Source organism: Erpetoichthys calabaricus, chromosome 4 (genome assembly GCF_900747795.2).
Source record: "Erpetoichthys calabaricus chromosome 4, fErpCal1.3, whole genome shotgun sequence".
In the NCBI taxonomy this organism is placed as follows: domain Eukaryota; kingdom Metazoa; phylum Chordata; class Cladistia; order Polypteriformes; family Polypteridae; genus Erpetoichthys; species Erpetoichthys calabaricus.
This window is the reverse complement of record NC_041397.2, coordinates 259,672,970-259,699,135: the sequence shown is the minus strand read 5'-3', so window position 1 is coordinate 259,699,135 and position 26,166 is coordinate 259,672,970. Positions and strand designations below refer to the sequence as shown.

The following is a 26,166-nucleotide window of genomic DNA, read 5'->3' as shown; positions in this document are numbered from 1 at the left end:
AATCCCCAGTAAGTGTCTCAGGCTGCCTATCTAGAAAGGAGCAGGCCTTGAGAGAACATTTCAAGTGGTCCTTCCAGAGTTTATTCAGGCCACCCCAAGGTCGAGATTCTTCTGTGAGTTCAACATACAGGACCATCTGAGGAAGCCAAGATTCATCCATGTGGATAGCATGCTCAGTCCAGAGGAAGACGCAACTGAGCAGCATAGCCTCAATGCTGGTTGATGACCAGTGTTCCAGAATTTTAGTGTATGGGATCCTGTCCTCCCAAATGATGCCCAAGATCTCTGGAGGCAGAGAATGTGGGATGCTTTTAGGATGCAGATTTTCTTTCTGTAGGTAGTCCAGGACTCGCATCCATACAGGAGAGCTGATAGACCTTGGTTGCCATGCCGATATTCTGGTTAAAAAAAACACGCTTGCAGTGGAGCCTTTCCGGAGGCAATTTGTAATCTCCTCTATCACTGAGGCATAACTACAGATAATGCTTCCAAGGTAGGGAGAGGATTGCATGTTCTCCAGTGTTGTGCTGCCAATCTTAATGGCCATTGGAGGGTCTCTGTTCTGGAATAAAGTCTGAAGGGCTGATGTCTTGGTTGTGTTGATTTCCAGGTGTATCCAGGAATAGGCAAGTGTAAATAGTCAGTGAACCTATGAAGACTTTCTCTGTGAAGAGCTATGTTGGCAACATTATCAGCATTCGGGAACTCATAGATGATTGTCGAGGAGATTTTTGAGTAGGCTGACAATCTTCGGAGGTTGAAAATACTGCTATTCAGTTGGCACCAGAACTGCACTCCATCAGTGGCTTCCAAGTTATTTCTGGAGAGAAAAGTGACAATGACAAGGTAAATGTTGAAAAGCATTGGAGCCAGGACACAGTCCTGCTTAACACCAGCAGTGATTTTGAAGAAACAGATGTACCCTGCTAAAAAAGACCTTCACCTTCATTCTGTCACACAAGAGACAGAGCATGGTGGGGAATTTTGGCTGACTATATTGATCTTACAGAGCACTTCCCAAAGCATGTATCATAGTTGATAGTGCCAGGTGCTTTCCATAAGTCGATGAAGGCAAAGCTGATGTCTTACTGGTGTTCCAAACCTTCTCCAGCAGTTGGTAGGCAATTAAGACCATATCAATCATGCTGCATTTGGACTGAATGCCATTTTGTGACCCTTGAAGTACTATGTCTGCAATGTGAAAGAGTGGCTGGAGAAGCATTACATAGGAAAGGACTTTCCCAGCAACATACAGCAGTGAAATACCGTGGATGTCAGGAATGTTTTTGAGCTTCCAACAGAGAGTGAAGAAGTTGACATGAATATTAAGTCCCCAAAATTTGTAAATTCCGGCAGGTACAGTGTCTTCACTGGGTGTTCTCTTGTTCTTCAGGGCTTGTCTTGAAGAACAGTGCAGTTTGCACTTCCTGGAGAGTTGGATACTCATCTAGTTCAGGGCCCAGGGGGAGTGTGGAGATCTCTTCTAGCACCTACCATCCACTGGGTTCATTTGGTTCAAGAGTTTCCAAAATCGAAGATCTGCTGTTTGTCTTTGAGGAGTGTCTTGCCATCTGTGGACCAGACTGGAGCCACGTTGTGTCAGGAAGAACCATAAATTCCTTTGATGGCATTGTAGAACTCAAAGGTTTTGTTCTTATCAGCTAATCGTTGGATTTCGGCAGCCTTGTTGATCCACCAATCATTCTGGATTTCACAGAGCCCTGTGGTGTGTAATTGATCTAATTTTTTCCACTAATGCAGGAGGGAAACTGATGATGAATTCACAAGGTGAATTTAAAATGCTACATTCTTGGCCTCTAGAAGGTGGAGAATCTTGTCTGTGGCCTCGTTGAAGCAGTCCAGGCTCTTCCTTTTAGAGAAACCATGGGCTTTCTTGTTGGAAGACTGGAGGGCTGTGAACAGAGAGGTCCACAGTTCATCAGCATCAGGATTGGTAGTCATGATTTCACCAACTGTGGTTGGGATTGGGATTGGGATATCTTCAAGTTGTGTGTGAAGATGTAGTTTCGAAGGTCACAAGGGATGCAACATTGAGGTGTGGCTTGGGGTGGAGGTCTTCTAGTAGGTGGCCTAAGTATAGGGTGGAGGATGGACAAGAAAAGTCCATCGTCTGTCCAGCATTCTGCTTCTCACATTGCTCATGTGATCAGGACATCCTGGAGATCATGCCAATGAATAATGATATAGTCCAGAAGGTGCTGGTTCTTTGATCAAGGATGCATCCATGTCTTCTTGAGTTTGTCAGGGAACTGGAACATTGTGTTGGTAATGGATGGTTGGTGTTCCAAGCAGAAGGACAAGAGATGGAGCCCATTATCATTCATGTTTTCAGTTCAGTGTTTCCCAGTTACATCATTCCAGACATCTGAGCTTCTTCTAGCTCGTTTGTTAAAGTCAAGTAAGGCAATCTTGTCTGAGGCAGGAACATTTTGGACTGCTTCATCAAGGGAAACAAAGAGGTTATGCTTTTCTTGCTCTGCAGAGTCCAGCGTGGGGACATATGTGCTTAGGCTTGTCATTTGGGAGCCTTTAGCCACTGGAACACACAGGGTCATTAAGCATGAGCTGATGTCAACCGGGGACTCTAGGATTTCTCAGGGAAGTTCATTCTTCACAGCAAGGCCAATTCCGTGGATCTGGATCTCTGATTGTGTCTAGCTTTTCCAGAAGAAGATACATCCGGTAACATTTGGAGCTCTGAAGCTACAAGGGCCGTTCTCTGAGGTGGTTGGTAGGTAGAGGTTGAATCCATTAGTGTGCAGACATTCCAAGAAGCAAGGATGAGAGATTTTGAAGTTTTTTGACCACATATAGAGTTGTAACTCACCAGGTGGAATTGCCTGGCTCAGTACAAGTAGGACAAAATTTGTTTAGGATCCCTTTTTTTGTCGCCTCTTGTGGAAGAAACCCCCCCGAGGTAGACAGGAATGGTTCAATCAATTAGATTTTTAATCAGTCACAGAGGAGTACATGGATTCTACGTTGCAAGGCAGGAGAGGAAAGTTCCATTTTTCGATTGGCTTTTTATAATTTCTCCTTCCTCCCTCTTCCCCTTATTTATTAGAAAAAACATAATATCGTTTACTTAAGCATTTTATTTTATTACGCTAGTGGGTCATCTTTCCTGTGTCAAATAGACATGTTCCAAAAGAAACTAGAAATTGTCCTAGGTCAACTTACTGCACCCTGTCTTATGACAGATGCCTGTATGAATAACCTGCCATTATAGCAAAACTGCTTTGTCAGCTATTAACCCTAAGTAGCTTGTAAACAGTTAATTTTTCTTTCACATCCCCCCCCCCCCCTTTTTTATTTTTTTAAATGTCTGTAACAAAGTTAAGGCATTCAGTGTCATCTGTCTGATCTGAATAGCTATAAGAAGGAATTGATGTGCCACAGAACTAGCTGTAAGGTAATGGACAGAGGGAAGTGCACAACAAAGGAGTAGACAGACAATAAGTAGGTTAGTGCCTACAATGATAACAAACTAAATAAGGGACATTTTCCAGTTGGAAAATAGTGAATGAAACCACTCAAAAATTGACATAGGTGCAGTAGTTACTTGATCAGTAAATTCTTTTTGAAGCAACTTTAGCTTGTTAAGGGCTATAGTAAATAACCCATTAGAAGCAGTGTTGTTAGGAATTAAATAACAGCAACTGTTGCTGAACACAACACACACACCTCCCCTTTCAGCTAGGAGCATATCTAGTGGAATTCTATTCCACCAGGCCACTTGGCTTGTAGCGTGTACTTCCTGACATTAAAATACACTTGAATGGGCAACCAGGAGAGTTATGTGCATCCTTTAAAATATCACAAATAAAAAGGTTATAGGAAAGGGGTAGCAGTAGCACATGCATAACATGAATCTGTTCTTAATTATGTAACAGTAAAATTCAACCACTTATACCACAGATTATCCTCTAGGTACAAGGGAACAATCCCTTGAGAGAGTCCCAGCACAGTAAGTCCAAAAAATAGTAACAGCTTCATGATTCAGTCCACATTTTACAGTGAGAGATGTGCGTTCAAGAAGGGAGTCCTTCAGCCTTCACAGCATGCAGGGTGCTCAGCAGCAGCTAGTACAAAGCAAGCTAACAAGCAAAAGCACATGTAAATTCGTCTTATCACCCTATCCATCGTTCAGATTCCTTTTCACTTTATTCCCCTTTTTACACTTGGAAGTAAAATGGCTAAAAACAAACTGAAGCAGGCAGAGTCAATATACTTTATCAGCCGCTTCAAGTCTGCATGCACAGCAAGTGGTCAAGACCAGAAAAAGATTGTTAAAACAGGAAAATGGATGCTACTGGCATTTAAGCACCAGACACCTACATTAGCCTAAAATATGGAATAAATTGAAGAGTCTTTGTGTCATGCTTTCAGAAATTGTAAAGGCCCAGTGGGGTCCACATGACCTTCTTGAGGCAGAAATCACCCAAGAATAAGACTAACACTAATGTTAAATCCGCCCATTTTGACTTGCTTGATAATAATAAGTTGAGATTTTCATGTAAACATTTACACGTTTTCAATTTTTTGTATAAAATGTTTACCTAATTTCTTGGATTTTTAACATCTCTAATCCTGCCATTGAGCCACCAAAGCCAAACTGATGAATCAGATTGCTCAGAGGGACCATGCACATACACATGTGTACATACAGCCAGTAGTGTTTTATTAAACAGTAGATAAGGAATTATATAAATTTAAGGATGTGATGCAATTTTTTAAAATATAATTTGCTCTACTATATTTATGCTTCATCTTGCATTTATAACAACCAACCATTTAGTTTTCTAATCCCATTTTCCAGTTCAAACTTGTGGGACACCCACGCCTACCCAGAACACACTCCAGAATATGCCCGTACTCATCCACTCAAAGTGCCCAATAACGAGTAAAACACATGTTTGCGATGTGGAAGGATAAATGTTGGACCTGAAGAAAAACCCCACACAGACGCGGGCAGTGCCAAGGATTCTGGAGCTGTGAGGCGGCAACATTCAACTCCTAAAACAAATGATATCATATTAGAGTTAATATCTGACATTTTTTAACACAGTTTTTTTAATCAAGTGATTGGTACTGGGGATTGCTACATTATAAATTAGATAAACCATGCATGTGTCTAATGATGATTTTTTTTTTTTGACAGGAATCACAGTGAACCACCTTATAACTGATATAAGGTTATTGTACTTAGTAGTTTACTTATGAGATAAAAATTAACACTAAATAACTAATTGCTTGATTTAGTGATACTGTGCTATATTCCACCTGATGAGGGTGTGGAAATATGAACACATTTCACAAATCCTTCAATCACTTCATTGTCTCCCTATCCATCTCCGTATCGAATACAAACTCTGTTTGTTTACTCACCAGTGTATCCATGGAAATGCTCCACAATATCTTAAAAAACTCCTTATACTAAAATCCACTACAAGAAACCTCCGTTTTACAAATACCTACCGCCTTCGCCCCCCTGTGACCAAACTTCATACAATGGGAGACGGTGCCTTTGCAGCTGCTGCTCCATGGCTCTGGAATGCCCTACCAGAGAGCCTAAGAACACAGCAGATTGTGGGCTGTTTTAAAAAACCGCTAAAGACTTTTCTATTTAGGAAAGCTTATTAATAAGAATGCTATAATTATTGTTGTTTTATCTCTGTTTTTATCTTGCTTTGCCTTGTATAAACTTTTTATGTTGTACTTTGAGATTTACTGCTAATGTAAAATGCCCCTATAAATAAAATGCATTATTATCCATCCATCCAACCATCCATTATCCAACCCGCTATATCCTAACTACAGGGTCACGGGGGGGTCTGCTGGAGCCAATCCCAGCCAACACAGGGCGCAAGGCAGGAAACAAACCCCGGGCAGGGCGTTTTTTATTATTATAAAAATAGAAATTTATGATTAACACTGAAGTGCAGCATACCTGATCATTTCTTGTCCTATAGCATCATTTTCTACATCATGCTGTTGTTTTTTCCCACATCATAAAATTGTGCGTTTAGATGTGAGAATTTTGTTGTACATGCAGCATTACTGTATGTTTAATGACTTGATATTTAAGAAATGGTGATATATTTATGTATTCCTACATCAGGGGTGCCCAATGCGTCGATTGCAATTGACCGGTTGATCACAAAGGTAGTGCAGGTAGATCGTGTTGCACTCAAAAAAAATTTTTTTTTAAATGTTAGTCTATCATATATCCTCCTTATGGCATTTGCCACTTGATTGACATACAGGGCAGCCAGTCTGAGATCTCTTTTCTTCTAACACACTGGTCATCCTGCACGCACGATCAAACGCGCGAGCTACTGCAAAACTCCGGCTGTGATCTAGTTAGCTTTCTAATTTATATCGACTAAAGAAGGGATTTTAAAAAAAAAATTTGTTTGGGGAGGGTATGGGCTGGATGTGAAATTGGAAGAGGATTTTTTTTCTTACAATGTCACAATCGAAGTTCGTTTGTCTAATCTGTCAATCTATCATTGCTATTCCAAAGAAGGAAAATGTGGAAAGGCACTTTCGAACTGTTCATAAAAACTACGAAACTGACTTCCTTCCGAAAAGCAATCTGAGAAAGAGAAAGGAGAGGGAACTAAAATCGCAGTTAATCGGACAGCCGTCATTTTTCACTCGGCTGAATTCAAAAGCAAAGGCAGACACACCAAAGCATCGTTCCGGTGAGTCACTTGATCATTAAGTATAAGAAGTCCTTCCAAGATGGAGAGATGATAAAAAGAGGCATTCGTTGAGACAGATGGCTAGGGAGAAATTTCTGCTGAGATTTCAAGACCCCTGGCTGGAGTAAAAGGAGTTTCTCCTTGTCATTAAACATGCAGAATAAAAGCAACTTAATAATGATCAATGGCCGATAGACTTGGCATCTTTTTTCCGATCTGACCAACATGTTGAATGAGATTAATTTACAGCTGCAAAGAAAAGAGAACTCCATGGTCAATATGATTAGCTCAGTTAATGCTTTCAAACGAAAAATGCAACATCTGTCCTCAAAGCTGCAGTGCCTTGATTTGGGGAACATCCAAAACCTCGCGTCAGAGCTGGAGACGCAATGGATGCCGTGTGCGCAACTTGACAGCATACAGTACACAGAGCAGATTGCCTGTTAGACTTTGACAGACGGTTTCAAGACTCAGTTTTACTTGAGCCAATCGCTACATTTAATTGCTATCCATTTAAGGAAGATGTTGAGGGTGATTCACCCGCATCAAAAATTGCGACACTGTTTCACCTAAAACTCCTCTACAGTGAAGGATGAGATTTTGACACTACAAGATGACATTCAGCTGAAGTCTGGGGCTCTTGGACAGTTTTGGAACTTACTCACAGAGGAAAAGTACCCAAACATGAGGAAATGTGCTACCTGTCTGACTGCATTATTCGGCTCTACTTATTTATGCGAGTCAGCCTTTTCCCACATGAAGATTATTAAATCCAAATACTGAAGTGACCATAAATGTATTGAATTGTTATTGTGCCATAAAGGTTATTCAGTTATGCAAGGTACGACAACATATATTTTATGTATAAAGTATACTCAGTATATATATATATATAAATATATATATATATATATATATATATATATATATATATATATATAAGGGAGAAAAAATGAATCACGTATCATAAAGTACTTTTTATTCCTGAGCTTTCAACCCTTACCAGGGGTCTTCATCAGAGGATAATGCTTAGACTTACAAGAATCAAAGGCAATATAATGAAATCTAACGATGCTAATTGCCCTGAATTTTATGGACTCCCAAAAATACATAAAACACAACTGAAATACAGACCAGTTGTTAGCCTAATAGGCGGACCATCATACAACTTATCAAAAAGACTTTTCCAACTACTCAAACATTTAACTTGCGACTCGGATTATTCTGTTAACAGCGCGGAGTCGGCATTACAGCGCTTGAAAGACGTATCCATCTCCGAGGACGAGATCATGGTCTCGTTTGACGTTGTATCACTATATACCATGATTCCGATTCATCTGGCCACAGAAACACTATTAATGAGACTGGATAACGACCCCACCATAGAGACAAGAACCAAACTGTCCAGCAAAGACATAATGCACCTAATATCACTTTGCCAAAAAACTCACTTTCGTTTCAATGTCAAGTATTACTCTCAGAAAGAAGGCATGCCAATGGGATCACCGTTATCAGGACTCCTAGCAGAACTGGTAATGCAACGATTTGAAAACATGGCTTTATCCCAGATCACACCCAAAATTTGGATACGCTATGTAGACGACACATTCGTCATACTAAAAAAGGACCAGCTGAATGAGTTCTACAATCATATCAACACAATATTCCCCGCAATCCAGTTCACAATGGAAAAAGAAATGAACCGACACATCAGCTTCCTGGACATCTACATCAAAAGAAATAATGACACCACCCTGACCACAAGTGTTTACCGCAAAGAATGCTACGCAGACAAGATTTTACACATCATCAGCAACCACCCGGTATCTCATAAACGGAGCTGTGTGAAAACCCTATTCAGACAAGTCCACACTCATTGTAATACTAAGGAAACAAAAATTAATGAGAGACGCTATCTCTTCCACCTTTTCACCTCAAACGGATACTCAAAAACATTCATTAAATCGTAGCCTACACAGGAGACGCCACATAACTCAGCAATCAATCGACTTAAATCAGAACCCCCCCCCACCCCACCTGGCACTCACTCCCTTATCACCACAAGGTGTCAGAAGGTACAGCGCGCATCCTGACCAAGTAGGGCATCAGAATAGCACAAAAACCCACGAACAATCTGCGCACAGTCCTCTTTAATGCCAAAAACAAGAAATCGACAGCAGAAACACGAAACGCAGTTTATAGTATCCCATGCAATTCTTGCTCAGCGGTATACATAGGACAAACTTCTAAAAGAATCTCAATACGTGTGCAGGAACATCGCAACGCCATCAGAATAAAAGACGCACTATCATTGATCTATGCACATACTAAATCGACAGGACACACATTCAACTGGGACAATGTAAAAGTAAAATTTAAGGCCAGTACTAAAAGTGCCAGAGAGTTGGCCGAGTCTTGGCTATCAAATGAAAACGCCATCAACAGACACTTGGACATAAATCCAGCATATGCTAACTTAAGAAGAACATGTACATAGTAAATAAACTATACAACCCCAACCCGACCGATCATACGGACTTAGTCCCCCCCCCCCCCCCTTTAATGTGTTGCTATATGTTGCCTTTGATTCTTGTAAGTCTAAGCATTATCCTCTGATGAAGACCCCTGGTAGGGGTTGAAAGCTCAGGAATAAAAACTACTTTATGATACGTGATTCATTTTTTCTCCCTTTGTGGATATATGGTTGAAATAGTTTTACTGTCAAATAATGCAAAGAGTACGTGACACGTGTTTTCGCCCTAATTCCGGGCTCATCAGGCGTACACACTCACTGCACCCCCCTCTCGGGGAACCGAACTTCGGATATCAGCGCCAGAGGTGAAGTCTCTAACGTTGCGCCACGGAGTGTGGTTCGTTCATTTGACAGCATGTAGATCGGGGTAATTACATTCATGGCATTCGTAGTGTGAATCACAATCTTTATTTGACAGTAAAACTATTTCAACCATTCTATGATCTGCTTCTCGCAACTGAAAGAGGGCACCGTGGCGGATGTTAGCCGATTTTCTGACCAACCACAAGCGTTACCTGGTAGGTAACCACCCATACAATCAAATTGTGATTCAGACTACGAATGCCATGAATATATATATATATATATATATATATATATATATATATGTAGGTAGATCATTTTCGACCTGGTCATTTTAAAAGTAGCTCACAAGCCGAAAAAGTGTGGGCACCTCTGTCCTACATAATATTCAAATTTATGTGAAACCTGTATTGAATACAGATTTGACTCTCTTTCCCTACTATGACCAATACAAATAAAGCACTGCTATACACACAAGGTGACATTTAATAATTATTTTTTGTGGTATCTGAAATAAATTAAATGTGCTTTTTCTTATCTGAACTATACCTTTTTTGTTCCTGTTGCAGGAATTACAGGAATGCAAATAATCAGAAGAACCGCGTTGTAAATGGCCATTTGTTGTCATTTGTTCAGACCGAATTATACTTGTATCTGTCAGCTTGTAAATTTCTGGACACAGCCCTCTCCTTCCCTCCAGACAGAATGCCTTTGTTCCAGATGTAAGTCTTACCACTTGAATCATAATTCTACTTTTTGGCCTTCAGTTTAAAAATATTGGCAAAACTAATTAGTGACTGTCATTTGCTCTATTGGATGTGTGTGTGCCCTGTCCAGTATTGTTTTCTGCCTACCATTTTATGTTGCTAAAATGGGATCAAACACTTGTAGCATTTAACTAGATTAAGCTGGTTTGATAATGTAAACACTAAATGACAGTCAGGTGCATGCCAAGTTACTGTAGGAAAACACTTTTGGACAAGATCTAAACACCTTACTTATTGTTTCAGTGGCACAAATTTTCACAAATTCAATTTCACACAATTGCTGGCTGATCACCGATATTTCAAATAACCTTCGCACCTCTTACTCACTACCTTTTTTTCATCTCCCTGGGCCAGATTTCTGTTTCACATAGGCAGAAGACAGCACCAGCAAGGGTGGTATGGGCTGTGCCCAACCCAGACTTTGTAACTCTTATCTTTGTTTCATCACCAAGGCGATATTGGACCAGAAAGCTTTAAGGCTGAATGTCCTTCCTAAAGCCAACCTCCTTTAGTCAACATGCAAGAGGGATGGCGACCTTTTAGACCCCAGATTCTAAAGATACTGTGTACATAGTGGGTAGCTTTAGGTCCAGATCCAATATGTCTTAGGTAAGCTGCTTTCTGAAGGAGAATCAATCCAAAGGCAAACAACAATGATTTCTCCTTGATATAAGATGATTGAAAATATGTTTATCATACATGATGATGCATTCAGTCCAGGGAAGACCTAGTGTCATCTGGCAGAAAGAGAAAAGACTGCATAATAAACAACAAAACTAAAAAGCTATTACCACCATTAAACAGCAATATAACAAGAGAACAATATTCTAAAATAATGAGCCTTCAGTGTTGATTTAATTGTTGATTGGTTAATCATTCCAGAGTTTTGTGCCTTAACCAAAAACTAAAACAATGCTTGATGATTGTTCTTTTCCACAGTACCTGTCTTTCTTGAAAATCCTGTGAAAACTGCCTCTCCAGAAGGCTATTTGAATGATAACCAAACCACAGAAACATCTGGATGAGTAAAGTGACTAATTGCTTAAAGATTAACTGCACCTTAAAGTTAGTAGGGAATGCCAACATTGGCAAATTTTAGAGGGTGGTGCACTTTTGTTTGTAAGGACAAGTTGTGGCATTATCCATGTGAGCAATACTTAAAACATGTTTTAGCAATATTTCTGGAGCATTTCGTAATAAAGCTGCTTCCTTTCTTTCACTGAAAGAACCTATAGACTGATTTTTTCCAGTGTAACAACACCATGTGCCTGATATGTTCAATGGCCAATGTTCAATTGTGAGGATCATGGCAGGCATCTCAAGTACGGGTAGCCAATAATGGCTCTAGTCAGCATGTTAATAACAAACAGAAGGCTGCGGAGAGGGTTCATGGATTTGTGGGAGCTTGCTTACCTGTAGGAGCCTGATTAAAGTCTAATGAGACTCATTCCATGTTAGACTGAAGATCTTCACACTGGCGGAGAGAAGACTAATGCAGATTGCTAGTGGATTATCTTGTAGCTAATTACCTTCTTTTATAGGACATATCATAGCAATTGTAATGTTAAGGGACATATCTGATAAATAAATATAAAAAAGGCAGCAATTGCAAGTCTGTAGTTATCAAAATTATTACTTTGTTACCATAAATCACAAACACAGCAAAATATTTTTTATTTACATATAATTTAGAATACTAAATTTTCTTAAATGTTTTTTAGTATTTTGCTAAATTGATTATGTTGGCACAATTTTGAATTGTTTTGTGATTTACTGTAACTGTGAAAACCTGTGATGAGACCCTGCTAAGTTGAGATGTGTAGAAGGAACATTATGACTGGTAGCTCACTACGTGTGCTGCATGTCAAACATCTGTTAACTTGCTTGGAATTAGTAGGCAGTTAAGTGTGCATGTTCATACATAAAGTGTGGCGTAAGACATTTTGTTTCCTCACTGCTCTACAATAATCTGAGTGCCAGCTTAAAGATCATTTGGATTTGTTTAGCAAAAGTTTAGACCTTGGTTCCATGCTGGCAAAATCTGAATGGGAAAAACCTGGAAAATTAGAAGTATCTAATTTAAGAGAATACAGATTCTACCCGGCTTTTACCTTTAACCCTATGCATAAACTACACTTAATTTCCTCCTTTGTGTTTTATTGGTAACTATTCCTGTTATTGACAGCATCCTCATAAATACTTTTAAAGAAAATGAAATGCTATCCCTTCATTTTTCCATCTTGGTTATCACCTTGCAATGTCTAAGGAAGCCCAAGGGTCCCATTGGGCATAAGTCAGAAACCACGTGCATGATGTCCTGAAGTTCAGCTGTCATGATTTGAAACTCTGACAGTTCCTTTACTCGTTATATGCCAGCTATTAGCAGTCTACAAACATTTTATAAAGCATGCTATTAACAATAATTATCATTAAAATAAATCACTATTTGTGTTACTGTTAATTTTTCTTTGATTTGTATCATCTTTAAGTGATTTATATTATGTTTTCTAACATGCAGAATTATAATAGCAGTTTCTAATGGATAAATTACGTGTTACCCACTTTTTTTAAAAGCAGTCCTCTCCTCATAATATTTGCAAATTCATAATCATTTTAGTAACTTCACTCGGTGTGGCTGAGTGGTCAAGATTGCTGGTTCAGCCCTTGATGTGAACAATTTTCTCAATATCCTAAACACAGGTTAAAACTGACTGATCTACTATGAGTTTAATCATTAAAGTTTTTAATCATTAAAAGGATTACCATGTAACATTTTCAACTAAGTTACTGTGCATATTTTGGCAGGTACCGCTGGGCGTTTGTGCCAGAAGTTGATACTGAAATGCATAAGAATGTCACCAATGATGCTGTGGTGGTCTATCAGGAATGCAAACCTCATATCACCAGAATTTTGGAGCGTCTCAATAGAATATATGGGGTAGGTCATGGAATTGCTGTTCACTTATGAATTTTCATATTTTGAGTTTAAGGTTAGTAATCATAACAAAAACAAGTTAAGTATTTCGGAAGACACATAGTGTTGATTTAGCTTTGGCTTAAGTTTGACTCTTTAATGATTCGGACCTGTTAATCTTCAGTGTACTTGTGGGCACCTCTAGTATGTATAGAGGTCTTTGCCACTTCTACCTAATCAAGTGTGCCTTACGTTTCATCACTGGCTTGCATTCTTTGTAAATACCCTCTGTGCAACCTATATTCTTTGTATTTGTATGACTACACCAGAGACACAACAGCACCTGTAAGGTGAATTACATTAGACAATATACTTGTTTAAAAGATTTTGTTTTCTCCTAGTATTTTTAAATCCTTCAAGCCAGTTCAGATTTATAGCAAGAGAAAGCTATGATAAAACCATTTTGCATGTTGTTGCATGCAAAGTACATGTTTTTGTCTAAGAAGCTGGAGCGGTAAAGGAAATGTAAAGCCAGAATCCTAAAGCAGTAAGCAAGCAAGAATCTAGTGACTGCATGAACTTTTTTTAATGGAACAAATAAGAATTATATTCATGGGGGAAAAGAAATCTGAAAACTTAAGATGACTTATTCTGGAATAAACTCAGATCTTTCCTTGATTTTTATTTGAAGTTGACACGGGGCACCTTTTATCCCTTACCTGTAAGATGGGGACTGCTACATCACAACTTAATGCATGGAAAATGGTATTGCTGCAACAACTAAGCCTGCTTGAAAACAAGCACAATCGAAGTTTGAAAATTGCAATGAAAATAATTTAAAATGTCCAACATATTAAAAAAAATGAATTTCTAGGTGTCTAAGCATGGAGTTATTATTCCAAACATGCTCGGTGGTTTCAGACACCTGTAGATCTTCAACAAAGCTGGATGATTGGGGGGGATGGGGGACGACATTTTCATTCATTCTACTTAACACTAACGGGCTACTGTTTGATACAATTACAAACCACAGAGCTGTTACAGTATTTATCCAGAAATAAAATGTCTCAGCTAAGGTTATTGTATTATTGTGGAAGCTCATGGATTCATTTTTTCAATTCACAGATACCACATAGTGTAGCTAACTATGGTTTGTGAGTTTGTGTACATATCTTTGTGTGAATGTGTGGCAGCGGCTACTCCGGCTCCCGCTAACAATGTGCGTTTTTCGTAAAATGTAATGTCTTCTCTGTTATGTTCTTTCACGAAAATTATCTACAATCGATCCACTTTACTCAAACTTCATGCATCTGATCAATCCAGTACGTTATCAAGCAATTTGCTGGCTTTAGATCTCCAAACTCTGTGCGGACTGGTAATACTACAGCAGCAAGACTCAGAGGTTTGCACAGCAGAGGTTACCACCTTCCCTCACAGGCCGCCTGGGGAAGCGACGCAAGCGAGGCACTCGGGCAGGTATCGCCGCTAGACTAAAGGCTGATCCACACAAACCAGCGCTTCCATCTATTCTGCTGTCTAATGTCCGCTCACTAGAGAACAAAATGGACTACCTAAGACTGGATTTAACCACAAAATACAAGGTAAGAGACTATTGTGCACTCATTTTTACCGAGACATGGCTGAACTCCGCTGTTTCCAATTAGTCTGGACGGGCTAACAAACTTTCAAGCAGATAGGATTCATGCTCTCAGTGGAAAATCTCGGGGAGGTGGTGTATGTATATACACAAACAACAACTGGTGCACAAATGTTGAACTTGTTTCGAGCCACTGCTCTGAGGATATAGAGTTTTTGACACTGAAATGCCTGACCATTCTACCTGCCGAGGGAATTTACAGCTGTCAGCATTACAGCTGTGTACATTCCCCCCAGCGTAAACACAAAGGCAGCACTATCCGCACTATATCAATCTGTCAGTGTAATGCAAACTGCAAACCCGGACTGTGTTTATATAATTGCTGGAGACTTTAATCAAGCCAACCTAAAGACGGTTCTGCCACATTTTTATCAACATGTTGACTTTGCAACCCGGGGAGTAAACACATTGGATCGGGTTTACATACACAAACATCAAACAGGCATTCAAGGTATCTCCCCACCCCCACCTTGGAAATTCGGACCATCTCTCTGTTATGCTAATTCCTGCATACAGACCACTGCTAACTAGAAGCAAACCATCTACAAAGCAGATACGAACCTGGCCAGAAGGAGCAATTTCAGCACTCCTGGACTGTTTTGAATCCACGGACAGGAGTTTGTTTAGAGAGGCTACCACGATTAACCAGCACATCAACCTGGAGGAGTATGCAGGGTCTGTGACAGGATTTACAGTGCATCCAGAAAGTATTCACAGTGCATCACTTTTTCCACATTTTGTTATGTTACAGCCTTATTCCAAAATGTATTAAATTCATTTTTTTCCTCAGAATTCTACACACATCACCCCATAATGACAATGTGAAAAAAGTTTACTTGAGATTTTTGCAAATTTATTAAAAATACAAAAATTGAGAAAGCACATGTACATAAGTATCAACAGCCTGCCATGAAGCTCAAAATTGAGCTCAGGTGCATCCTGTTTCCCCTGATCATCCTTGAGATGTTTCTGCAGCTTAATTGGAGTCCACCTGTGGTAAATTCAGTTGATTGGACATGATTTGGAAAGGCACACACCTGTCTATATAAGGTCCCACAGTTGACAGTTCATGTCAGAGCACAAACCAAGCATGAAGTCAAAGGAATTGCCTGTAGACCTCCAAGACAGGATTGTCTCGAGGCACAAATCTGGGGAAGGTTACAGAAAAATTTCTGCTGCTTTGAAGGTCCCAATGAGCACAGTGGCCTCCATCATCCATAAGTGGAAGAAGTTTGAAATCACCAGGACTCTTCCTAGAGCTGGCCGGCCATCTAAACTGAGCGATCAGGGGAGAGGAGCCTTAGTCAGGGAAGTGACCAAGAACCCGATGGTCACTCTGTCAGAGCTCCAGAGGTCCTCTGTGGAGAGAGGAGAACCTTCCAGAAGGACAACCATCTCTGCAGCAATCCACCAATCAGGCCTGTATGGTAGAGTGGCCAGATGGAAGCCACTCCTTAGTAAAAGGCTTATGGCAACCCGCCTGGAGTTTGCCAAAAGGCACCTGAAGGACTTCTCAGACCATGAGAAAGAAAATTCTCTGGTCTGATGAGACAAAGATTGAACTCTTTGGTGTGAATGCCAGGCGTCACGTTTGGAGGAAACCAGGCACCGCTCATCACCAGACCAATACCATCCCTACAGTGAAGCATGGTGGTGGCAGCATCATGCTGTGGGATGTTTGTCAGCGGCAGGAACTGGGAGACTAGTCAGGATAAAGGGAAAGATGACTGCAGCAATGTACAGAGACATCCTGGATGAAAACCTGCTCCAGAGCGCTCTTGACCTCAGACTGGGGCGATGGTTCATCTTTCAGCAGGACAATGACCCTAAGCACACAGCCAAGATATCAAAGGAGTGGCTTCAGGACAACTCTGTGAATGTCCTTGAGTGGCCCAGCCAGAGCCCAGACTTGAATCCAATTGAACATCTCTGGAGAGATCTTAAAATGGCTGTGCACCGACGCTTCCCATCAAACCTGATGGAGCTTGAGAGGTGCTGCAAAGAGGAATGGGCGAAACTGGCCAAGGATAGGTGTGCCAAGCTTGTGGCATCATATTCAAAAAGACTTGAGGCTGTAATTGTCGCCAAAGGTGCATCGACAAAGTATTGAGCAAAGGCTGTGAATACTTATGTACATGTGATTTCTCAGTTTTTTAATTTTTAATAAATTTGCAAAAACCTCAAGTAAACTGTTTTCACATTGTCATTATGGGGTGTTGTGTGTAGAATTCTGAGGAAAAAAATGAATTTAATCCATTTTGGAATAAGGCTGTAACATAACAAAATGTGGAAAAAGTGATGCGCTGTGAATACTTTCCGGATGCACTGTATTACTAACACTAGGTAAAATTGCAGTTTTAGTTTACTTCAGCACTTAATTAAACAGTCTTTAGTTTGACTACTTTCACAGTTAAGTATTGTTTATTTGAGAAACATCAGGCGATCAGTCTTATTTTATTGTATTTTGTCTGAGAAACACAAAAACTGCTAAGGGTTGTGTCTGCCTGTCACATAATTACTTGCGAACCACTGGGACTAGAACCTTGATCTTGGTCTTAACCAAAAGCTAATAATGTGATGCGTGTTAGTGAAGTAAAAAATGTGGCTACTTACAACCTTTGCAAAGTTATCAGGGTTTGCGTGTTTCTTAACATGAACTACATTGGCAACCTCATCAAGAAGGTGACATGGCAGAAATAATAAGAAGAGCAGTGACACCTACTGATCGTGAGGCAAACTGCAGAAGCTGAGGAGTGATAAGAGAAAGAAGAGTGACAGCATCAACATCCATTAGGTCTCATGGAGCAGAAAAATGTCTATAAGGAGCAGGTGCGAAGTTTGCACTGCCCTTTTTCCCATATGAGTTCACTTTTAACTGAACAGCAGTGTCATTTCTAGCTTTTGTTGGGGCACTGTGACAGTGCTGGTTAGCTCCTTGCTCCCTCTTAGTTTTTGGGAGCCTCTTGAACCTGACACCATTGATAGTCAAGACCGGGTTAAGCTAGGCAGATGAGGACAAACACACCAAACAAGAAGATGGTAAAAAGTGCAAGTGCTTTTATTAAAAAAAAAAAAAAAATCCCAAAACAAGGTGTCCCAAAAAGTGCAGTGCTTCGAAATGTCAATAAATAAATAATCCATAAGTGCACGGTGGAGGTTAAAATATTCCAATAAATGAATCCATTAAAACAATGAGGTTAAAAGCTAGAGACAGTCTATAAAAACAGCAAGCCCCAATGCTTTCCTTTAACAACTGGCATCTCCTCCACTTATCCTATGTGGACCTTGCAGTATAAGGAGACGCCCACTGACAGGTACAGTCACCTTTCCTAACTGGGCTCCATTCCCTGCCACCCTTTCTTTAGCGTCTGCAGAGCACCCTGATGAGCCCCACATGTCTCTCCTGCCACTTACCTTCAGCCCTTGCGGGGAGACACCGTCACTCAGGCCGCTCCTACTCCACCAGGGGGAGCTGCAGAGCCCCCATGAAAGTGCTCAGTAGGAGCGCCTCTTTCACTGCCTCCAGTTTCCATGGCCCTGAGGCTCACTCCTGACCACCTGCCTCACTCAATAAACTCTCACTCTGTATCTGCCTTTCTTCCATTTCCCTTTCAACCTTCTTCTCTTTTTCACGGACACAGGCCAGTCTGTTTTCCTCCAATCTGCTTTTTATTTTTTCCCCCTCCTGCACACGCGTTTTTCCTTTTTAAAGTGGGGTTGTGGCACAGCTGCAGCATTCAGCAGCTCCTGGAACTTACTAGGTTTGCCTGCAATCCTGCACCTATGCATTAAGTGCAGGGCTGTCCGCTTCCACTTCCACTTCATGCACGAGAACCGCTTACACCACACTGCCACACTCACAAAGACGCAAGTGCAGTAATTATTTATTTAAAAGATTGTAATCAGCCATGGACCTCACTTTACCACAGGCACTAAAAACAGTAAATCGGTTTTGGGGTCTTTTGGAAGCTTATCTAAGTTACACCAGGAAATGCATACCAGGAGACTTATGTCAATGTATCCTTTGGTTATAGTTTAATAACTTAAATATTTACTTGAAATATACTGTATATATTTGAAGTGGCTTAAAATATGCTATAACAGTTTACAGATTTACTGATCTAATAACAGTCAGCATTACATTTACAGTAAATCTATCTGTAGTTCTTAACCAACACACATATCCATATTATTATAAAGTAGGATGTAACACCACCTTTTCCTACTAATCATTAAAACGGAAAATAACCACAGAGTTGGTTTACAAATTGTTATGGCAGCCAGACCAAAATAACGTCATATGAGACTGGAAACAACACTTACTGCTTCGCAGTTAGGAGACCTGGGTTAGCTTCCTGGGTCCTCCCTGCATGGAGTTTGTATGTTCTTCCCGTGTCTGTGTGGGTTTCCTCCGGGTGCTCCGGTTTCCTCCCACAATCCAAAGACATGCAGGTTAGGTGCACTGGTGATCCTAAATTTTCCCTAGTGTGTGCTTGGTGTGCGTGTGCCCTGCGGTGAGCTAGTGCCCTTCCCAGGGATTTGTTCCTGCCTTGCACCTTGTGTTGGCTGGGATTGGCTCCAGCAGACCCCCTTGACCCTGTGTTAGGATATAGCTGGTTGGATAATGACTGACTGACTGACATTGAATGACATTGTTCCTTAACTTAAGGTCATTAAAGTTTACCTTTTGGTAGAATGTAAATTTTATTGTTCTCCCTGTCTCCAGAAAATCTTCAGCACACCACCCATATCAGAAAAAGTTATGATGATTCTAAATTGTGTAGGTGTGATGTGACCCTACAATGGACTTGAGCCCCTTCAGGAGTTGGGATTTTTTTCTTGTGCCTATTTTGGGATAGGCTTCGGCCCACCAAACCTCTAAATTAGATTAAACAGATTTGAAAATGTTATTTGTTAATTGCAAGAAAAGGCAGGCAGTAAGTATGCAGATGAATGTGGCTATAGACCCTCTCATCTGCCTGAAGATGCTACATCAGTTTACAGATTTACTGATCTAATAATAATGATCTAATAATAATAATAATAATGCCAGCCATCATTTTTCATTTACCAAATATGAATTCCTAACCTTTTTTATTGTCTACTTTACATGTTTCAGTTTCAAAGGCAAATTTCTTACAGTTGACAGGGTGTCTTGAGAAGGCTTCTGGCCAGCAGAGCATGCAGAATGTTAAATTTAAAGAAAACGGATAGGAGCCAGAAGCTTAATTATTCAGAATGTTAAAGCAAAGCAGCAAAAGCACTAAGAGCCAAGAATGCTAATTGGAAAGATGTGCCATCTTGGGTATCCTGAGTGCCCAGTTGTGAGCCATGCTGCCAGCCTCTTTCGTCTTTTTTTTTCCCCAGTGGCAGGACGCAGATAGTCCCCAACAGATGTCCACAGTGAGTGCCAGTCACCAGATGAACAACAGCTAATCCACTACATGAATCCAGTTCCTGGTTAGCTCATGGCTGCCCTCCAAAGCATCTGCCCAGGACAAAGTAGCTTCTAAAAATCTAGCTACTGACTACCTTTTGGGGGACAGATAGGTTCATTAGCCTGGGGCTGGATTTGGCATCTTAACAACTGAGCTTGGGACATATGTCTAGAAAGTCAAATAATTGTAAAAATAAATAAATAGGAGAAAGCAGGAATTAAATATTAAAGAATGGAGTGTTCTTAAGATAACATCACTAGACATCCCTCAGTTCCAAACTGTTTTATCCTCATCTGTTTCAGAATCGTAATATTTTGCTTCTTTCGGGTCAAACCTGAATAAAAGAAAATGGAGCTTTGTCCACAAACATCCATTATAAGCCATTGATTTTTTTAAAATAATTTAGCTTCTAATATCTGATGAAATGCATTGCTCTATAATGGTGTTATACTGTACATTATTTGATAAGTGACACGCTGACTGGAAAATCTTACGTGAGAAATTAAATTTTTTTTTTACTAATTTTTTCAACATCAACCCAATGTTACTGCAGTAGGCTTTGAGTCCCATGACACACAGCTGCATCAAGCAGGTTAGAACATGGATGGATGTTTAATTTTGAACAATGTCATCTGTTTTCTGTGCCTGGTTATAGAGTCCTAGACAACATAGGATGAATATCATGTTGTCGTAGGCCTTCCTAATAGGTATCAGATTTTGGAGTGCAGAAGGCTGCCACTCTCTGTCAATCCATCATTAGGCTGGCAAGGCAGCCTGTGGAGAAGTTTGCTCATGTGTTTTGTAACATAGATTTTCTATTATCTGTCTGTCTATCAAATATTTTACACAAAGTATCTCTTTCAACAGTTCATCCTTCTAAGATAAATTTAAATTCTAAGCTAAATTAAGCCACCGTACCATCCCTAAAGATAATGTATTACTGTTAATGTCACATTTAGTAAAATATTAATAGAATTTCTGCCTTATAATGAATATCTAAACAAAGTGTAACCAAAATACAAGATGAAAATGTACTCTTATTTGGTACTTTTTTATGCTAAAGACTGACACTTGATCCTCCTGTAAATATTTCAATAAAATAAATAGCTGAAAATCATAGTTGGCTCATCTTTTAAAATTATAGCAGAAATACCTAATATTGAGAAATGTCACGAGGACTGTGTAATGATAATAATAGTTACTTGGAAAAAAAATTCTAGAAACCAGTTACTTATTGTACCATCTCTGAAACTGACTGATCAGCTGGGCTGGGGGAAACAGGTGGGCTGAAATGAAAGGCCCTTAACTGGCTGGCAAGGCCTAGAATGGAAGGGACAGGCAAAAATGATGGCACCCCTGACCCCTCCAGGAGAAAAGCATGGTGTGGAATGGAGACTGAATCAGTCCGAGTTGAATCATTGGGAACTACACACTCCCATTCTTGCAAGATCTGTGCCAAGGACTATTAGAATTTGATACATAAGGCCTATTCATTTGGCATATTATCTACTGTATGATGCATGAATAAATGTGTAATTTTTTTCTCCTGCCTGTTCTGGTGCCTGAGTTACGGGTGTAAAACAAACAGGGAGGTATTGCTTTACAATAGAGGTCAACTCTGATGGAATGGTAAGAGTGTGGGATTTGGAGCATTCTATTAAGGTCTTGTGGACGAGGCTAACAGCAGGCAGACAGCAGATATAGAGTAAAAAGCAATTTCTTTATTCTTGGTGAGCAGAGAGACTGTGCAGAGCCTGTCAGCTTGTCACTAACAGTATCACATCACAGCCTGCCTTTACAATTTTCACAGCAGGCTTTTTATATTCTTTCAATCACGTACGCATCATGCCAACCCCTGAGTAACAGACACATGACTTAGATAAAATCATCACTTCTAGCTTAAAGTTTACGCAACCATTTCTGATTATTATTGAGCGATAAAACTTCTCCCTTGAAGCGTGCATTTTAAAGATTACTTTTTTTGCATATAAAGTTCGCCCAAACTACAATTACTGGTAATCTTTGGGGTTAGGCCTACTTCCCAGTTACTGGTAATCTTTTGTGGTTAGGCCTACTTCCCTTTATTTTTGAGATATGCTGTTCTTGTTTTATCTATTTTCTACACCTAGGCTTTAATGCTTAATAACCCTTAACTTTCCCACATCACATACCTTAACAATCTTAATGCATTCATATGGTTAACACAAAGAACTCTTACACTTACATTTTCTTAGCAATCAGCTGGTTTGCATAACATATTTTCCATCCACCCAAACGCACATAGATTACTAAGTACCAAAATATCTGTTGCACTAAGGTGTAGTCACGAGATCTTCTTTCCCTCCCTTTGACTAGGTCAAAAGGCCCTCAGCCCAAGATTCTTTGTTCAACTATTATTTAATATATTGATTCAAATTTTTATTATTCCACAGTCTCTACAATAAAGAATATAAAGGGGGAATAGGGTCGATCACCCTAGGACCTTACTACAACAAAACACCTAGAACCATTTACATTTGGAAATGGGCGTTTGAGTGTTGCATTTCTAACAAAGAGCTTTAATTAACTTTCTAATGCTTTAGCTTTTCTGATGACTTCTGTCCTCGGATGGCTCCCATTTGTTCAAAATGCATGTTGTACTATCCACACATCTAAGTAGTCACTATGTTAGAAATCAAATTCTTTAGTACATTCTGAGTGATCACTCCTTCAGACTGCCTACTGTATTTATTCTGTTGCACCTCTGCTTGAAATCCTTCCATTAATCAAGACAGAACATGCTTTGTACCGTATGTAGGATGCTCTTGCTTAAGTCATTGGCCAGTTTTTGGTGTCTTTTCAAAGGCTTAAATATATATGTCTGATTCTTGATTTTTTTCTTTTGTTTATGCAGGAACAGAATGGAATTGGCGAGATGAATTGTTCAACCCTTTGGGAATTTCCACTTTTGAGTTTTCAGCACATTTCCGACATCACCCAGCTGATTCCATTCCTCAGGATTCTCAACTGCACCTTCATGACGGGCCATGAACAGTGCCAAAAGGGTGACTCCCAGCCCGTGTGTGCTGTCAGTTACCCAGCATCCAATAGTGAGGCAGTCCTGAAAAAACTGGAAGACAGTGTTGAGCAGGAATTTCTAGAAAGCATGGATGCTTAAGCTTTCATAAAAATTAACTTCGGCGTATTCTGTTCTAGCCATCTCTGCAAGCAGCCACTATGCCTTTTTGATTATTTTTCCTAATCCTCTGGAATGATGTGAATTAAATGTGGTAATATTTAATATTAAGCTCACAATTCTTTTGCACAGCCTGGTCACCCGATTTCATCTTATCCAAAAAATAAAGATAGCTAATTTTTAGTACTTAATTGTAATTTTATTTTCAATATAATTATACAACTTTTTTGCTTGAACAATTCCATTTTGTTTTTAGAAGCCTCTAATATCATCTCCAAGCCTTAGGGTATTACTGTGGACTACACTTGAGCCAAATAGGTCTCCAGTGTACCCAGCATCTCATTGCATCTACTGCTTACTATGCTGAAAATAAAAGTGACGGGATCAGACTAGGATCCAGCAAGCAATGAATGTATTAAAAGAAAATGCTTTTAAGGGTAAACACAGCCAGCCTCTTCTCAACAATAACCTTGCATGATCACGAAATTGCAATCCACCATAAAAACACTCCTCTTTGAAACATCTTTTTGAAACCCATGCAAATATGTATTTGTACACCATCTTTGCAGCTTTTGGTGAAATTTACAGAGGATGCATTAGAGATGCCACTGTTTGAGTACCGTCATTTACCTTTACAGCATTGGGACAGGTGACGGCTCCCCACAGCAGCTTCTGAAAATAGTCAATGGGTACGAAATGTTCAGTATTGTACAAAAACTGTGGCTTACATCTTGCATATATGTGAAGCATCTTCTTTGGTATTCAGGGCTACACTTTCTTAATCAAATATGTACAAGGTAGACTGAATTAGCTGATATTTTCAGTACTACCAGAAAGAAACTCCTCATAATGCAATACCTGAAAGATGCCCTAAGTGACCGAGCTGGTCAGAACTGCTCACAGTAACTCGCTCAGCCAGTAAGCCGGTGACCTTTTGCTGGCTGATTTCCTGCTCACTTGGATGTTTCTAATGGTTGAAGTGTATAAAATTAATTTCTTCTCCCTCAATTTCATATTATTATAAATTAAATACTTTTAAATTTGTGTCGTTAGGAAGAGACCCCTTCACTTATAATTGTTTACTATAACTATAAGTAAATACGTCTTTGGCCATTTCACTCAAAACCTGCTGGTGGCTACAACATCCGTTGTGAATGAACTGAAAGATTTCTGGTTCATTTTATGAAGTTTCAACTTAAAATCACCACCAAAGTCATTTTCACTTCATTGGTAATTTAAGACATTTTTTTCTGCTTTCAGCATAGAGGGACTGTGCGCTGGCTGTCGAGCTGTACAGGTTAAGGTGCCATTACTTTTTTTTTAAGGAAGAAAATCATCTGTAATTCTTTTCTTTATAGAATTCTGTTACTTAATTCCAAATGATTGTAAAGAATACATTTAGGGTTTAAAAAGGTTTGCTCATGACATAATATATGCCTCCTGTAAATATATTTTGTGCTTGTGACAATAAAAAAAATAAAATTCTCCAATTCCTTTATTGTCTGATTAACAGATCTCATTCATTCAATACATTTGATTTAATCTGACTTTTTTCCTTATTAAAGGGTCCTAGTGGATTTGAGCCTAACCCAGCATCTCTCATCTCATCTTCTGAAACTGCTTTTCCTGGTGAGGGTCCAGAACTATCAGAGCGAATTATGAATTCTCTCGAAGGAGCGTCTCCAGTTGATGTGAAGGGCACATCTTTGGGCTGGGTTACCAAGCAAAACCCGATGTGAACAAGGGAATTATATACACAGAAACAGTGAGCGGTGTAGGAATCGAACCAAAGGTCAGTGGTGCACTGAGGTAGCAGCAGTAACAGCTTGTGACGATCTGGGATGGCTCCACACTCCCAAGGTTGCTTGTGGGAGCCACTTGAATCCAGAACCGTCAATAATGTACCCAAGGATGAGCTGGGCAAATGAGGACTCATACAGTCAGCATGGGGTTGACGCAAAGTGTTTTAGTGCTTTTAGTAAAACCAAACAATAAAGTGTCCAAAAGTGCAGTGCTTCCAAAATCACATAAATAATAATCCATTAAAGTTGTCGTGGAAAAAAAGTTGTACCTCTTTAAAGAAGGCAGTCTCAGAGCCCACATGGACGTGCAGAAAAAATAAATCTTTATCACACAGCATTGTAACAAAGAGATTTGACCATAGTCCAAGTGCTTCAACTAGGAAGTGCATTGGTTTATATTACATTTCTTATCATCTCCCCCTCTTAGTTCTTCACACCATTACCTGATAATGTCCATCACTTGACTGAAACTAGCCATTATTTCTTCATACCCTGTGGAGGTGTCCCCATCATTTTACTGAAACTTTCATTGCTCAAAAGCACAATTAAAGTTGAAGCCAGGAAGACCCACATGTGAGATACCAGGCCACTCAAATGAAGGTTACTTGATGTACAAGCATCAATCAAAAGTTTGATGTTTTAAACAGGTTCATTTCTAAAACAATGGCCTGCTTGTTTTTTTCATAGTACACACTGTCCTTGACTTTTTATAACATCATATTGGTGTTTAAGCAAGCAAGTAAAAAGCCATGCCAGGCCACTGCCTGTAAAAGTAAATTTAGCCATCTTGAGTACTGTCTCGTCACTATTATCTTGACTTGAAGGATGCACTTGCCATCTGGCTCAAGA

General features: G+C 39.7%; 1 protein-coding gene across 3 annotated transcripts in view; it reads left to right on the top strand.

Moving 5' to 3' along the window:
• The window catches only part of dop1b (DOP1 leucine zipper like protein B), a 220,362-nt gene extending 195,351 nt beyond the window's left edge, over window positions 1–25,011 (top strand). For all 3 annotated transcript variants that reach the window (XM_028800692.2, XM_051926282.1, XM_028800693.2), the window contains exons 36-38: window positions 10,134–10,286; window positions 13,137–13,269; window positions 23,234–25,011. In XM_028800692.2, the coding sequence (XP_028656525.1) occupies window positions 10,134–10,286; window positions 13,137–13,269; window positions 23,234–23,497 (550 nt within the window). In that variant the 3' untranslated portion in view covers window positions 23,498–25,011. The remainder of the gene's footprint in view (window positions 1–10,133; window positions 10,287–13,136; window positions 13,270–23,233) is intronic.
• The last annotated feature ends 1,155 nt before the right edge of the window (window positions 25,012–26,166 follow it).